Raw genomic sequence first — 15,717 nt, 5'->3', positions numbered from 1 at the left:
TCCCATTTTCAATAAAAAGAAAAATAATAAAATAATTGTAGCCTCCCCCCCTCCCCAACCTTAACTAAATCAAATCATTAAGCCCTTTAACCGTTTTGTTTGTGTTTTTAGCTAAACAGTAACAGAAGCTACTGTTTTAGATGGTTGAAAATGTACTAAAAGAAAAACAATTAACATTTAGGATGGTTAACTTATGCATCTGGTACTGTTCTTTATCCTTTGGATATCTTGACTGATTATTATTATAAAATGTTACTTATATACAGTAGAATATCCATAACAAGGCAAATATAGCGTAATAACCTTGCACGTATATGTGAATATAGAAAATGAAAACATGAATTAACCCATGATATTTACATCCGTATGATAACACATACAATTGTCATTTTACCGAAACAAATGTGTGTAAATAATTTAAGTGTCTCTGTAATTTTACTGGGTAGCTGTGTTCCAGCCTTAGTATAATAATAATTTGAAAACATGTTAACCCTGAGCTAACATTTTAATAGATCCTAGTCGGAGGTTTGGAGTTTTTCCCGGGTACGCTACACATTTATTCGGACAGCGCCCTCACGCTACCTGCCATTATTGGCATCGGAGCGGGCGGCGGCGTGCTGCTGGTGGCCATCATCGCCGTCCTGATAGCTTACAAGCGCAAGACGAGGGACGCCGACCGCACGCTGAAACGCCTTCAGCTGCAGATGGACAACCTCGAAAGCAGGGTGGCGCTGGAGTGCAAAGAAGGTACGCAGGCTTCACACAAACCCACTCATACAGCTTTGTGATGTCTTCGATTAACATGTTTGATTCTTGTAGCCTTTGCTGAGCTGCAGACTGATATTCAGGAACTCACCAACGACATGGACGGAGTGAAGATTCCCTTCTTGGAGTATCGCAATTACACCATGAGAGTCATGTTCCCAGGAATAGAAGAACATCCAGTACTCAAGGAGCTGGATGTATGTAACACAATGCACACATGTCGTACACACAAACTCGTTAACAAAAACACAGTAACCTAATGCACACTAAATCCAGAATGAATCAACGTGTATGAGCGCCACACAGTAATATGTGAGATGATGATTCACACTGCATTTGTTATGTCTGTGCTGTGTGTCTAGTAATCTGCCCTGGAAGAAAAAAGGGGGACATCACAAGATCACGGAGCAATTACATATATATAAATCAAAGACTCAATTTCTTTCAAAAACATTTTGATAGTAGTGGATACCAAAAAAGGGACCAAGCAAAACTATTTGTAGGGCAGTATTGGAATTTTAATTTCCACACGCTCTTTTGTTCATCTCCTTCTTGGGTGTTTAAAAAAACAGACCAATGGGGATTTCCACAAATATGACTCATAAATGTCATTTCTTTATCTAAAATAAACAACATTGTAAAACTATTGGACACCTTATAAATAGGGAAGTACAATTCAAGCTGTTGGTGTGAGCTCTGTATTTTTATTGGGAGAGTTTTTTCACTGGTTACATTTCTTTTCCCCTTTTATTGTCTTATCTTAGGCAACATGGCAGCACAGTGGTTACCGCGTGTGCGGCACAGTTCTCTGTTCATGAGATCAAACCTTTCTGTGTGAAGTTTGCATGTTCTCCCCGTGCTTGCGTGGGTTTCCTCCTGGCACTCCGGTTTCCTTCCACATTCCCAAAAACATTCATGTCAGGTTAATTGGCCGGTTCAAATTGTCCCTAGGTGAGAATGAGCGAGTGAGTTGCTTGTCTCTGTGTACCCTGCAACTGGCTGGCAACAGGTTCAGCGTGTCCACTGCTCGAAGATAGCTGAGATGGGCTCCAGCACCCCCGTGACTCTACTGAAGATAAACGGTGCAGATAATGGATGGATGGATTGTCTTTGGTTAAAGTTGTACAATTTTTATCATGATTAATACATTAAAGCATGTTTTTATCTTAAATGTCCAAAGGCATGCAGTGACCCTGTTTCGCCAACAGCTTAATTTTGACCTAACGAGTATATCTCTCTGTTTGATGTCCGACTTCCTCCTTGACGGGTGCAATTTATTTAGCTTCATGAACATCCATGTGGCTTTCTGAAGAAATAGTAAGCTTAGTAAGCGGTGTACCGCAGCAAAACCACAACTGACGTATCTGTTCTTGAGGCAATGTGCATTGACACAACAAAAATGCTTTCTATTTGTAGCAGCATCTGTACAGACAACATCTGTTCTGCATGCAGTCTGCTTTAGGCGTGACATATATGATGTGTGTTTCAGTCTCCGGCCAATGTTGAGAAAGCCCTCCGACTCTTCAGTCAGCTTCTAAATAACAAGATGTTCCTGTTGACCTTCATCCACACACTGGAAGCTCAAAGGTCGTTTTCCATGCGGGACCGGGGAAACGTGGCCTCACTCCTGATGGCTGCACTACAGGTATACTACTTCCTTAACGTTCAGCATACCTCTCTTCTTTGCCCAAAGATTTGCCCAAAAAGCTAAAATCTTAAGCATGAAACCGGGCCTTGCACTTTAGTTTCTATGCTAACATGGCTTTTGCATCAGGGTCGCATGGAGTATGCAACAGTAGTGCTCAAGCAGCTGCTAGCTGACCTGATCGAGAAAAACCTGGAGAACCGGAACCACCCAAAACTGCTGCTAAGAAGGTTGGTGGACAACCGTTGGTCCTCACCACGATCGTGTGAATTCCAGTTCCAGAATCAAGTTTGACCTTTTTGTGTTGCAGGACTGAGTCTGTGGCTGAGAAGATGCTGACAAACTGGTTCACCTTTCTCCTCTACCGCTTTCTAAAGGTGATTAATATTAGAGCTGACATGCTAACTAGCTAGTATGGCGTTGAAGACAACCACGCTTATGATGAACTACTACAAGCATAATGGCCCGGCATTGCCCGGCTCAGCATTGCCTGGGATTGTACTTGTACTTAGGGGCGTGGTTTGTTGAAAAGGTGCCAGGAAGCCACTAGGAAGCGCCAAAGAGTCGCATGCAGCTCCTGAGCCGCTTGTTAACTAAAGCAGATGTTAAGCGATTGTGTTGGTATTTATCTGAGTGCCTTAACACAAAACCTAAAAATACTTGCAGAGGCCCGAAGTACAACTGTGTAAACTTTCACGAAAATCGGTTCAGTCATTTTGAAGCCTATAAGTCAGATACGAACAGACACACACACAAATCGAGATACATTGAGTAGTTCCGGTTTAGATTAGATTTGTTTGGATTCTGATTAGATAATTGTAAGACTCTCACCAATTCTTGATACAATTCACTTCAATGTTGCAATACTGATGACTCTACAGTTACCATATGTTTTATTCCTATCACAGTACAATCCACCACAATTGTCATGCGAGAACCACAATCGTTTTTACAATTCAATTTCATTGTAATAAAAGACTTTGCTCATCATATACATCATTTCAATATGATTCACTTTCAATAAGGTATGGTTATTTTAATTCTGATATACTTGGTGACCTTGAGAATATGATTCACTTAAATTATGTTACTTTTGCTATTATTATGTTTTTCCTACTCGCAATACATCAACCCTAATTTGTATTCGGTTAAATATTGAATTGATTCACAATAAGCTTCAATTATGATCCAATTTACTCTTTTTTTGATACACTTAACAAGGAAACAAACTGATTGGAATTCCCCCCAAAACTGTAACTTATGGGCCTAGACTAGTCTGAACAAGAGGTTTAATTAATATATTTTTTCGTTGATTTGGATTTCAGATGTAATATTTACCTTTTTGTATTCATCTCAAGGGCTTGGATAAAACCTGAGCCTTGGACAACACTGATGTCATTTTGAATGGACAGTCAGTAGAAAACCGACGAGCAATCGAGGTGTATAAAAGTAGTCAAATATTGATTATTAACTAATATTCTACAAATACAATAATACTATTTTTTTCACAATGCAAACAACAAAAGACTAAAAGGTGCACCCCCACAAAAAATATTCTTTTGTGATATACGGTATATTTCATAGATAAAACGCACCTGAAACGTCCTATAAGATACACGGAATTAAAAGAACAATAAAGGCTAGGGTTACATAATAAGTAACAATAAATAAAGTGCCTTTTTTGCACATTGGTTGATCACCTCGTAACAAATCACTGATCAGAATCGCTTAATCTTGGATGCAATGGGAATCTAACCCAGATCGCAGTGTGGAGTTTGCTAGATCTTACTCACTAGACACTAGTAATACAGGAGGCCAATGAAAAGGCATCAGGTCTTCCTTCATCATCACACTATTGTAAGTCGCAGTACCAAATGGTTCATTTTATTACTGGGCCGGGCTGTGAGAATATTGTCAGACATTAAACACATCAGTGGTAAAGGAGAGGTTTGGGACTACTCAAAAACGACATTCTGAACTTAGTTATGATAAGGGCATTGTGGGAAGTAATTTGCTTGTTTCAAACCTAATGAAAGTAATAGCATTCTGGAAAGTACTTTGATCGTGTTGAAAGATATAAATAAATGCTTGGCCGCACATATTTAAAAAGTGTGTTTCTTACAAGGCTTAGTTTGAGTTGAGAAAAATTGAAACAGCATTCTCTCTACTCTAACATATATGTTACTGTGAGGAGGAATAATGGGTCATTGAGAGCGCTGATGCCATTTCATGTGTTTTCTGTATCCTAAGTGGTCTAGTTGATGGGATCCAACGCTCCTCCCGCACAATCGGGGTTCGATTTCCTGATGCATTCAAGTGTGAACAACCATCCATGTCCTTGCCGACCTGGTGTTCGGAATCAGTGCTCCTAGTATTGCCAACCGGTTCGGTCCCAGTCGGCACCATTTTTTGACTGATCAATAATAGAACGAGTATGGTGATCCATTTCCAATTTTATCTGCATTTTGGACGCACTTGATTATAAAGCGCCCATTCAGATTTCTGTCCTTTTTTGTGGTTTGTGGCCTTATAGTCCGGAAAAAATGGTAATCCAAAAGCTGTGTTGCTTGGGTCAATTTTAGCTTTAAATGAGAGGTGGTTTATGTACATTACAAAACATTTTGCTCAAATTAGCGTATGATTTACTTTGATTATGAATCTCTGAGAAGAACGGCGGCGCAGTGGTTAGCGTGTGTGCAGTACAGTTCTGAGGTCATGAGATCGAACCTCCTGTGTGGAGTTTACATGTTCTCCCCGTGCTTGCATGGGTTTCCTCCGGGCACTCCGGTTTCCTCCCACGTTCTAAAAAACATGCAGATCAGGTTAATTGGCCGGTCCAAATTGTCCCTAGATGTGAATGAGGGAGCGAAATGTCTGTCCCTGTGTGCCCTGCGACTCGCTCGCAACCAGTTCAGGGTGTCCCCTGCCCACTGCCCGAAGATAGCTGGGATGGGCTCCAGCACCCCGCGACCCTACTTAGGATAAGCGGTGCAGATAATGGATGGATGAATCTCTGAAATTCTATAACTCTGTTAGTTACATTTCATTCACTACACTATGCCAAGTGTAAAAGTGTGCCGGAAAACTAACTACCTTACTAATTAACCTAAAATGTGTTTCTCCGTCAGGAATGTGCTGGCGAGCCTCTGTTTATGCTCTACTGCGCCATCAAGCAGCAGATGGAGAAAGGGCCTATCGACGCCATTACGGGCGAAGCGCGTTATTCCCTCAGTGAAGACAAACTCATCAGGCAGCAGATTGACTACAAGCAGCTGGTAACGCGCCCGCGGGTTGCACTTGCACATACGTTCACAAGTTCCGCCTCAGCTGACCTTGTCATCTCCTTACAGACAATGATGTGCATCCCCCCGGAGGGCGAGGCTGGCACGGAGGTGCCGGTTAAGGTTTTGAACTGTGATACGGTGACGCAGGTCAAAGACAAGCTGCTGGATGCCGTTTACAAGGGAATACCTTTCTCGCAGCGACCCCAGGCCGACGACATGGACCTCGGTAACGTTCAGATTACTAAAACTGTTTCACTCCCATTTCACTACCATCACCTCTGATTTCAATCATTTCCCTTTTGAATTAAGTGAATTAATTCAACTTTTATGATCATGTCTTCAAAGGGACATTGTGAATTATTTAGCACCTCATAGTGGTGAAAAAAGTATTCTTTGCAAAACAATATTGATTTAAGTATTAAGCAAAAATATATAAACGATCTTAAAAACGTGCAGTTTTTTAATACCTGTAGGTCGAGAAATTTGTATTTATTTTACATAATATGAGCCACACCTAGAGAGATATGACATGACAGTCTGGCATCTTGCTACTACGGGTACACTCCAAAACGATGAAAGGCTGGGCAAAAAGGAGTACCAAAATGGTGTAGTTTAGTCACTTTGATTTTCAGTAGTTTAAATTTCTTTTGTAATTTTCCCGTGCACTCGTTTTAGATTGCACTACAATGTGTCAAACTCGTTGCTGGCCCATGAGCAGTTTTGGGAAACACACCGTTATAAGTAGCGCCGTTACGTAACGGTCTTATTTTTTCAGTAACAGGGTATGTAACTAATGACTTTTTTGCCGTTAATGTTAATGACCTTCAAAAGCAGTACCTTACTTTCACCACTCAAAATAGCGACCACCGTATAGTTAGGTAGCGATTATGAATAAAGTATTTTCTAATGCGCCAAAAGAAGCGTCTATGTGCTGGCTCTTGGAAACTATTTAACCTCAGTGGAACTGTTGAAATCTAGGTTTAAAACACACTTCTATTCTATAGCTTATGAATGACCTTTATTTCACGTTGACATTATCTGTGTATTATTTGTTATTGCGACATCCAATGCAGCCTGGTCATCCTGGAAGGGGTATTACCTCATAGGTGGTCCCTTCTCAAGGTTTCTTCATTTTCCTCATGTTGAGGTTTTTGAGTTTTTCCTTGCCCTCATGGAGGTTTTAGATCAGGGGATGGCGTAATAATGGTCTGTAGTTTACAATAATCTGTGAAGCCCTTTTAAACTCCTTGTGGGTACTAACTCGGTTAATTTTTTTGGAAGAAGTAGTGAGGAACTATAACTGATTACTTTTTTAAAGTAACATGCCCAACACTGCCCACTAGACTATGCTGAGGGAAGCACAAGAGAAAACATATCTGTACCGCGTCACACAATGACCTGCACTTTTAAATATGTCCACAGAATGTCGCCAAAGCAAGGCACCACTCTCAAAGCACTGTAGATGTATTTGCTGACTACCATTAATCAACCAGGGGGAAACCCATCCCAATGTTATTTTACTTAAATTAAAATTCATGGATGCACTGCTAAAGGAAATTTGAAAAATACAAAATAAAAGATAGCACCTGGGTGTCTTTGCAGAAGTTAAAACAAGCTTTTGCTTCTTTCTATAATATATATGAAATCTAAAGGCCAAATTCCCATATTTAGGGAAACATTTCTTAAAAGAATAAAAAGCAGAGATACTTTTAAATTAATAAATCAATCATTTCAATTAGTGCTGCATGCTATTTTTGTCTATTTCCAGTCTACATGTGTTTCACAGAGTTAAATGAACTGTAGTGGAAATTAATTCAATTGTTTTTGTTGTTTTTTTTTCTTTTTTACAAAATACACGGTTGATTAATCCTACAAAATATTACTAGTGAAAAATATATATCAGGGGGAAAAACCGTCAATAATCAGTTTATTAGCAAATTTCACATCCGTGAATCATAATTTAATTATGAGCCTCTGAAAAGACCCCCGGCCCTCCGGCTAAGACATGCGTTTTAGGCCATTAATTTACTCATCCCGCCTCCGTGGCAACGTTTTTTCTACCATTTGGCCCTTAAGCCAAAGTAAGTTTAACACCTCTGCATTACACAATAATGGGACATCTTGTGGTCAAATATTACACAGTGTCCCTTTAATATATTTAACTCTGGCTACATGATGGATGTTAAACTACAACGAAAAACAACTGCTCCTGTTATGATCTTATTTGCTCATTTAAAATGTATTCTAGTTCACAGTAAAGCTAATTACAATCATGATGAAGCCACCTTAATTTTCTTATTTTTTGCACCCATTCGTGATTATATTTGTCACAAAATTCATTTCACAATCCAGTTGTGATTCCATATTAACATCCTCTCTTCTTTTTGTGTATGCTTTCAGAGTGGCGTCAAGGTCGTCTGACCAGGATAATCCTGCAGGACGAAGATGTGACCACGAAGATTGAAAGCGACTGGAAGCGACTCAACACGCTTGTTCACTATCAGGTAAGGTGTTCAGTCTGTCCTTAGTCAGGTGAGAAGAAACTGACGTGCAGATTCAAACTAGTGTGTATGGGTTTTCAAGGTAACGGACGGCTCATTGGTGGCGCTGGTCCAGAAGCAAGTTTCTGCTTACAACATCGCCAACAGCTTCACTTTCACCAGATCGCTCAGCAGATATGGTACACAGATTGAAAATAGTGTGTTTACATACAGGGGTGGGGGTTATCTCATGTGCGGTCCCTTCTCAGGGTTTCTTCATTTTCCTCATGTTGGTTTTAGATCAGGAGATGGTGTAATGATAGTCTGTAGTTTTCAATAGTCTGTGGTCGATGCAGCCCCCTTTAAGACTATTTGTGATTAAGGGTTATACAAATAAACATGACTTGACTTGGCTATATTGGCGAGTTACTTGTCCACCTAGCTCATGGAGTTGACTCTAAAACATTATTTGCTGAGCTTTTCAGATTTGACTTTTTAACATTTTCAGAAGCGATTATAATGGTGTGGATCATATCATGCTATGTATCACTATTACATTGGATTTTATCCTTATTTGGTATGATCTGTACCAATGAGATGCATCAGAATAAACATGCAAGTATGACGTCCGATTTCGACTATTTCCTGGATATTTTTTTAGTTTGCACGTGAGGACTTTTAAGACAAATGTTTTTAGACTTAAAAAATGTTGAAAATTCACACGAATTGGAATGGCTTTGTGCCATCAAAACATTTTTAATAGCACACAACACGGGTGGTTGACACACAAAACCATTTTTAGATGGCATTTTCCGTTTTGGCAGGGGTATTCACCTCTAGAGTGACCGACCTGATTGCTTGTGAAAGATTTTGATCCTGGCCACACTTGTTCTCGCCTGAGAGAGTAGAATGTCTTTCTGGGCAAGCTACTGAGTCAGCAAAACTAAAATTGTTAAGCCAGCTTTTTTGGGGGACAGTTTTCAGATCTGGGGTAACCCATCTGGTTGCCCGTAAAAGATCGTGTTGATATTTAAAAGATTGTGATCCTGGCCATACTTGTTCTGGCCTTAGGGGTTAGAATGTATTTCTGGAAAAAATGCTGAGTCAACAAATCCTAAAGGGCGGAGTCAGCTTTTTGGGGGTATTTTTTACATTTAGGGTAACCTACCTGACTTCCTGTGAAAGATGGTGGTCATATTTAAACCCATTCCCCCTCTTCTAGGGTGGGCAGACTCACAAATAAACAGACAAACTTCTGTTTACAGAATCACTACTGCGCACGTCTAGTAGTCCCGACAGTCTGAGGTCTAGAGCACCCATGATCACACCGGACCAGGAGACAGGTTCACTTCCATTTTGCTAACCTTACAGTAGACTACAACCAGAGTGTGTACGTACTGCAGACTACAATGTGGATTTCTTGTTCTGTTCAGGTACTAAACTGTGGCACCTTGTCAAGAACCACGAACACAGTGACCAGCGCGAGGGAGATCGCGGGAGTAAAATGGTGTCCGAAATCTACCTGACACGCCTACTGGCTACCAAGGTCTCAAGCAAAATCCTCACTTTATAAAGATACTGCAAATTTCTGCAGGTTTGCTCTTTCTCACAGTTCGGAATTGATTGTAAGCTTGCCCCTTTCTCCTCTTGCCAACAGGGTACGCTGCAGAAGTTTGTGGATGACCTTTTCGAAACGGTCTTCAGCACCGCACATCGGGGGTCTGCTCTGCCACTGGCTATCAAATACATGTTTGATTTTCTCGACGAGCAGGCTGACAGGCGACAAATCAGCGACCCAGACGTACGGCACACCTGGAAGAGCAACTGGTAGGACGATTATTAACAACGACACCTCTAAAATAGTCGGTTTGATGTTAAGAGAGGACTGTATGAGAGTGTGATTGTGCCGACTGTGTTGTATGGTGCTGAGACTTGGAGCCTGAACGCAGATTTGAGAAGGAAATTAAATGTTTTTGAGATGAAGTGTTAGAGGAGTATGTTAGGAGTGACAAGATTGGATAGATAAAGAAATAAAATTGTGAGGCACCGAACTGGGGTAGTAGTGGAACTGAGCAAGCATGTGGATAAGAGAGTACTCGGTTGGTTTAGACACAAGGAGAGGATGGATGAGGATCTACAGGATCTACAGAGCAGAAGTAAATGGAAGGAGACCAAGAGGAAGGCCGCGATTGACGTGGATGGATGGTGTTATGAGTGCACTGCAGGAAAGAGGTCTCAATGTAGTGGAGGCTAGAGCTCTTGTTGGTGATGGGAATGAGTGGAGATGTGTTGTTAAATTATAGTGGGATGTTTAGACGTGTTCAAAGGGATGGGCAGAGCACCTGTATGATGCGGCAGGGGTAAACCAGTGAAAGCTGTTGGGCCCTGCTGTTGATTTTTCTAGAATATGTGGAAACACATTATTTTTAAGTTTTAAACAGTTTGTTTTGGTTGTTTTGTATAAGACCTGTTTATTTAACCAGTTTTAAATATATGATAAAGTTCCTAGACAAAATAATTATGTGTTAGTTTTTTAAAAACAAATTTGGGGAAGGATTCAACTAGACATAAGTTTGGGTCTAAAAAAAATCCAGCCCAACCCGATGTGACCCGTGGGTATATAAACATGAATCAGCCATAGCACGACCAATTAACTTGACTTGAGGGACTGACCCTGAAGCGAAACCAAATTTTCACATTTTATTTGTGAGGACTCTGGATTAGAAAGGAAGAGTGATGTGGTTGACTCCTTCCTCCCGTTGCGCGCCCAATTCTCTGTGTCCGATAGTGCAGATGTGCGCACATGCGGACAATTGTGCTTGGTTTGCTGCACGGGTCCTCCACAAAGATAAAGAAATATAAAAGAAATGACAGGTGGATATTTAAAAAAAAAAAAGTCAGCAAGATAGAAACCCGGCCCGAACCCGAAGTAATGATTCACATTTCAGGCCCAACACAAATTTCGGGCCAGGCCTAAGACCTTTCCTCCGCTTAAAACAAAATCGACAAATTTTTAGAAGGTTTGTTTCATATAAAATTACCTACTTCTTTGTTATGTTTTGTTTTGCACAAGGACACCAAGATTTCCAGGGAGAAACCACGGGAGCTTGGTTAAAATAACCCAAGTAGTGGATCAGTCCACTTTTCGCACGATTTGAGTTATTCCTGGATTTAAGATTTTTATTGTGTAAGATTATTAAATGATTCACTGATGTTTATGATGTAACCACAATACAATTCACTTTTGAGTTTCAAACAATCTTTAGTCGTTCAGCAATTCAATGTGATTCCAATCTATTCTCCTCTCTGTGTCTAGTCTTCCTCTCAGGTTCTGGGTCAACGTCATCAAGAATCCACAGTTTGTGTTCGACATCCACAAAAGTAGCATCACTGACGCTTGCTTGTCGGTCGTGGCTCAGACCTTCATGGACTCGTGCTCCACATCGGAGCATCGACTAGGAAAAGACTCACCGTCCAACAAGCTGCTCTACGCTAAAGACATCCCCAACTACAAGAGCTGGGTGGAGAGGTACCTACACACTAAATAGCTAGTAAGGCCCAGTAGCTTAATTAAAAGCTGCAATCTAAAACATTTGTGCCACAAGATTAAAATACCAATAGGCATCCTCTGTATTACAAGATTTTTTTTCGTTCAAAGCATTTTTTATATTTTGATATAGCAGGGAAGCTCTTTTTCATGAGTAATAATGATAATAAACCATACTTTAGCTTTAATATATGGATGTTACACTTAGTTCCTTCTTAGTTTGTTCCTGGGCTTTATAAGGACATTTGTCTAGAATATATGAAACTTAATTTTCAACAATTATTTTTTTCATTTTCGCATTAACAATGCAATTTAAAATGTGCCGCCTGTTGCCACTATTAAACTACATTCCTTTTGTCGCTGATGTGGCATGCGGCTCTTAAACTGCGGCCAAAATTAGCACTGTAGTTGCTAATGCTTGTCTCTACTCAGCAGGTGCTATCACTATAGTCCTATGGTCACTAATGCTAGATGCTGATTCAGCTTGCACGGTAGCTAGCATTAGCACTCTAGCTGCTAATGTTACTAGATAGCCCTCTTCTCATTAATGTTATCAGGTAAAGCATTTAACTCAACCTTTCTTATACAGCCCTGGTTAGTGTGTATTATTTTGCGCCATGAGTGGTTAAAAGAAATTCTTTAGAAAAACACATTGATTTTAAAAGTGCATGAACTATCATATAAACGTGCATTTTTAAAATACTGTGAGGTCGAAATATTTGCATTTTTTTACATAACGGAGCTGAAATTGTTTGTAATTCGGTCACTTTGAGTCACCATAGTTTGTGATCTTCCTTGTGCTGTTTAGCAGACTTTTTCAATTGCACTACACAATACAGCGTTATTTAGTAATCAAAATTATACCCAATGTCCCTTTAAGGCATCCTTTGGTGCATACAAAACGTCTATACAATAAAATCGTGTCAAACATTGCACAAACCAAAACTACACAGTAAGCAAGTAATTGAACAAAATGAATTAATAACCAGTTAATAACATGAGAACCACATTAAAGAATAAGTGGAGTGTCAGTAAATTCATAAAAATGAAAAATGTCACACTAAGTCAAAGGCCAAAGTGGTATAACTCCTGTGTGACATCTTGTCTTGATGGAAATGTTTCTTGTTCCATGTCTACTATCAAACCCAAAAAGCCTGGCCACTAGTCTGCCAAGAGCTAAAAAAACAAACATGTCAAGTCAAGTCACATTCATTTGTATAGCCCTTAATCACAAAATGTCTCAAAGGACTGCACAGGTGACAATTACACCACCCCCTGATCTTAAACCAACATGCGGGCAAGGAAAAACTCAAAAACTTCAGCACGAGGAAAATAAAAAAACTTTGAGAACGGGCCTCACTAGTGGTAATCCCCCTTCCAGGATGACCAGAGTGCTATAGATTTACCCTTCTCATAATACGCACAGGAAGCCAACAAGTTAACTTTCTAGCTTTGAATACAATATTATCCGCACTACAAGGCACACCAGATATATTTTTATATACTGTAAAAGGTGCATGAAATCAAAACTATAGTAAGAGCTAAGGTTGCAAAAAAGGGGAAACTCTATTTAAATTTTTAAAAATTGATTTCATGGAACATAAATTAATATTAACACATCTGGTTTAACCCCTAAAATTGATTTTAGCAACAAACAATTAACATGTTAGCCATGATATGGCCCTTGAAGACCACTCTATGTTAAAGGCAGAATATTTACTGTATGCAGTATTATTCAACAACAGTAATTGTGTACAAAATATTACCATACACAGAAACATCATTCAAGAAATCACAATATGTCTCATACTTATAGACAGCTATTTTCCCAAGCAACAACAAAAGAAGATTTCAAATGAACGTTCAAAATTTACCGTGTCAGCTGCCATCCAAGTTCTGCGCTTCTCTATCGTTTTTGTTTGACAACAAACAATTAACATGTTAACCATAAGAGGGCACTTGAAGACCACTTTATATGTTTCTCAAATGCAGAACAGTTACTTAATGCTGTATGGTTTTATTATATTGCGTATCCAATTTCCGATATATAAGGTTCACCGGATTATAAGGCACACATTTTGGGGTTTTTTGTCTAGAAAATAGAGTAACTGATTTCTTATGGTTACTAGCTCATGCTAAATGTCCAGCAGAAACTAAGGATTTGATTGTTTGTCTGGCAGGTACTACAGAGACATCGCCAAAATGCCCAGCATTAGCGACCAGGACATGGATGCCTACCTGGTAGAGCAGTCGCGTCTCCATGGCAATGAGTTTAACACGTTGAGCGCACTCAGTGAACTCTACTTCTACATCAACAAGTACAAGGAGGAGGTGAGTTCATAACGATAATAACCCAAATGTTTTTATCGGAAGTAATCTTTTTGATGCTAATGGAGACGATAACTGTGCAGGTGCTTACTGCGCTGGACCGCGATGCCTACTGCCGCAAACACAAACTGCGCCACAAACTGGAGCAAGCCATCAACCTAATGTCAGGGAGCTGAGGAGGCAAAACCAAGACGCCTGCTTACTGAGGGATGGAGTTTATTTTATTTCTTTTCTGAACTGCACCAATCAATCAATAAATTTACTATTTATTTGCCAAGCGACGGGCTGGAACCCAACTGTGGAATTAGCCTCAAAAGCTAAAAAAAAGGGCTATCACTGCCCTCCGACAGCGTGTAAATAGCCACACCTGGGAAAAAAAACAAGTGTCCAGGAAGTGAACGTCCAATAACGCCGCGCCTGCTGACCGATCACAGCTGTGTCCCCTCATCCCTCATAGTTAAAGCTGCGCTGGCTTCCGGTTGGCTGGGAAAACTCTTTACTGTTTACTGCCCACTGAAATACCCCCCTGCCTATTTTGAACTGAACCAACTTGCAGAACATTCCAGCCCAGGCCTCTTTCCAGGACGCCATGATGCCATTATTGTGCCCGGCGAGCAGTGCCATGTAAAGAACAGAACCCAGAACAGGACTGGGAACAAAGCTGAGATCCAAGATCGTCGCTGAAATTGAATCAACTTTAGTGACTTTGTAAAGTGAATTCAAAGGGACAAAACAATAACGTTTACGCTCGGCATCGAGGGGAAGCTCCTGATTGGCTCTTCACAAGGAAGGAAGGAAAGCCACTACTGGACCAACGCCACTGTGTGCGTGTGTCATTGTGTGTGTATGTGTGCGTGTATGTTCGTGTGGAAGGAAAAAACAGACTGAAAATGTTACTCCAACCTGTTGGGTTCTGTCTAATTAATGAACCCACTAGACTGAAAATGTTACCTAAACCTTTTGGGTCAGTTTTAATCACTGAAACCACCAGACTGAAAATTTTAGTTCATGCTGTTAGATGACGTTTAATTACCAAAATCAACAGCCTAAAAAAATGCCAGTACTGATGGATCTGGTCTAATTCCAGAAATCAACAATCTGAATACATATATGCTGTTGCGTCTGGACCAATTTATAGTTCATATCACGTCACTTACATACAGGCAACATTAGTAGCGTCAGCCATATTGGATGGGTGTGTGTGTGAGTTTACATTTTACCTTTTGTGATTGACCTCAAAATATGGCAAACCAACATATAGTTGGGTACAGGTATGTTAGACAAATGTTGCAGATTACGGTATGATGACAAAAGTTCACTGATCAATAAACAACACCCGAGACAACTAAGTGGAAGAGCAGTTAGGGTTCAATTAAGGCTCTCTGGTTAACGGATCACCATCATTGGTCAAGTGTTTTAGCGCACCCTGGCCATACCTGGAGGTCGCATTGCACTAAGTCAGGGCCTTGCTCTGCTCAGGCTGAAAGCAGCGCACTATTTTCTGCTAGGTTTTCTCTCTATGTTCTCCACTCACAGAGTTGAGGTATTTACAAAAAAAAAAAAGTCACAAAGATTCGACATCTAACAGCTTGAATATCCAACAAAATTAGGGTAGACCTGTGACATCAAACTGTTTCTGGTAGACCCATCCAATATGGCTGACTGTTC

At 40.2% G+C, this 15,717-nt stretch overlaps 1 protein-coding gene across 1 annotated transcript in view; it reads left to right on the top strand.

Moving 5' to 3' along the window:
• Nucleotides 1–15,382, top strand: part of plxna3 (plexin A3) — a 75,347-nt gene extending 59,965 nt beyond the window's left edge. The window contains exons 24-38 of the mRNA XM_088331017.1: nt 513–747; nt 820–962; nt 2,255–2,410; nt 2,540–2,640; nt 2,721–2,787; nt 5,539–5,685; nt 5,761–5,920; nt 8,095–8,198; nt 8,278–8,374; nt 9,440–9,517; nt 9,608–9,720; nt 9,832–10,001; nt 11,491–11,707; nt 13,906–14,052; nt 14,133–15,382. Of these exons, the coding sequence (XP_088187143.1) occupies nt 513–747; nt 820–962; nt 2,255–2,410; nt 2,540–2,640; nt 2,721–2,787; nt 5,539–5,685; nt 5,761–5,920; nt 8,095–8,198; nt 8,278–8,374; nt 9,440–9,517; nt 9,608–9,720; nt 9,832–10,001; nt 11,491–11,707; nt 13,906–14,052; nt 14,133–14,225 (2,028 nt within the window). The 3' untranslated portion in view covers nt 14,226–15,382. The remainder of the gene's footprint in view (nt 1–512; nt 748–819; nt 963–2,254; nt 2,411–2,539; nt 2,641–2,720; nt 2,788–5,538; nt 5,686–5,760; nt 5,921–8,094; nt 8,199–8,277; nt 8,375–9,439; nt 9,518–9,607; nt 9,721–9,831; nt 10,002–11,490; nt 11,708–13,905; nt 14,053–14,132) is intronic.
• The last annotated feature ends 335 nt before the right edge of the window (nt 15,383–15,717 follow it).

The sequence above is a fragment of the Urocampus carinirostris genome, chromosome 3 (genome assembly GCF_059441175.1).
Source record: "Urocampus carinirostris isolate Australia breed hairy pipefish chromosome 3, RoL_Ucar_1.0, whole genome shotgun sequence".
NCBI classification, from domain to species: Eukaryota; Metazoa; Chordata; class Actinopteri; order Syngnathiformes; family Syngnathidae; genus Urocampus; species Urocampus carinirostris.
The sequence above is the reverse complement of the archived record's forward strand: the minus strand, read 5'-3'. Positions and strand labels throughout refer to the sequence as shown.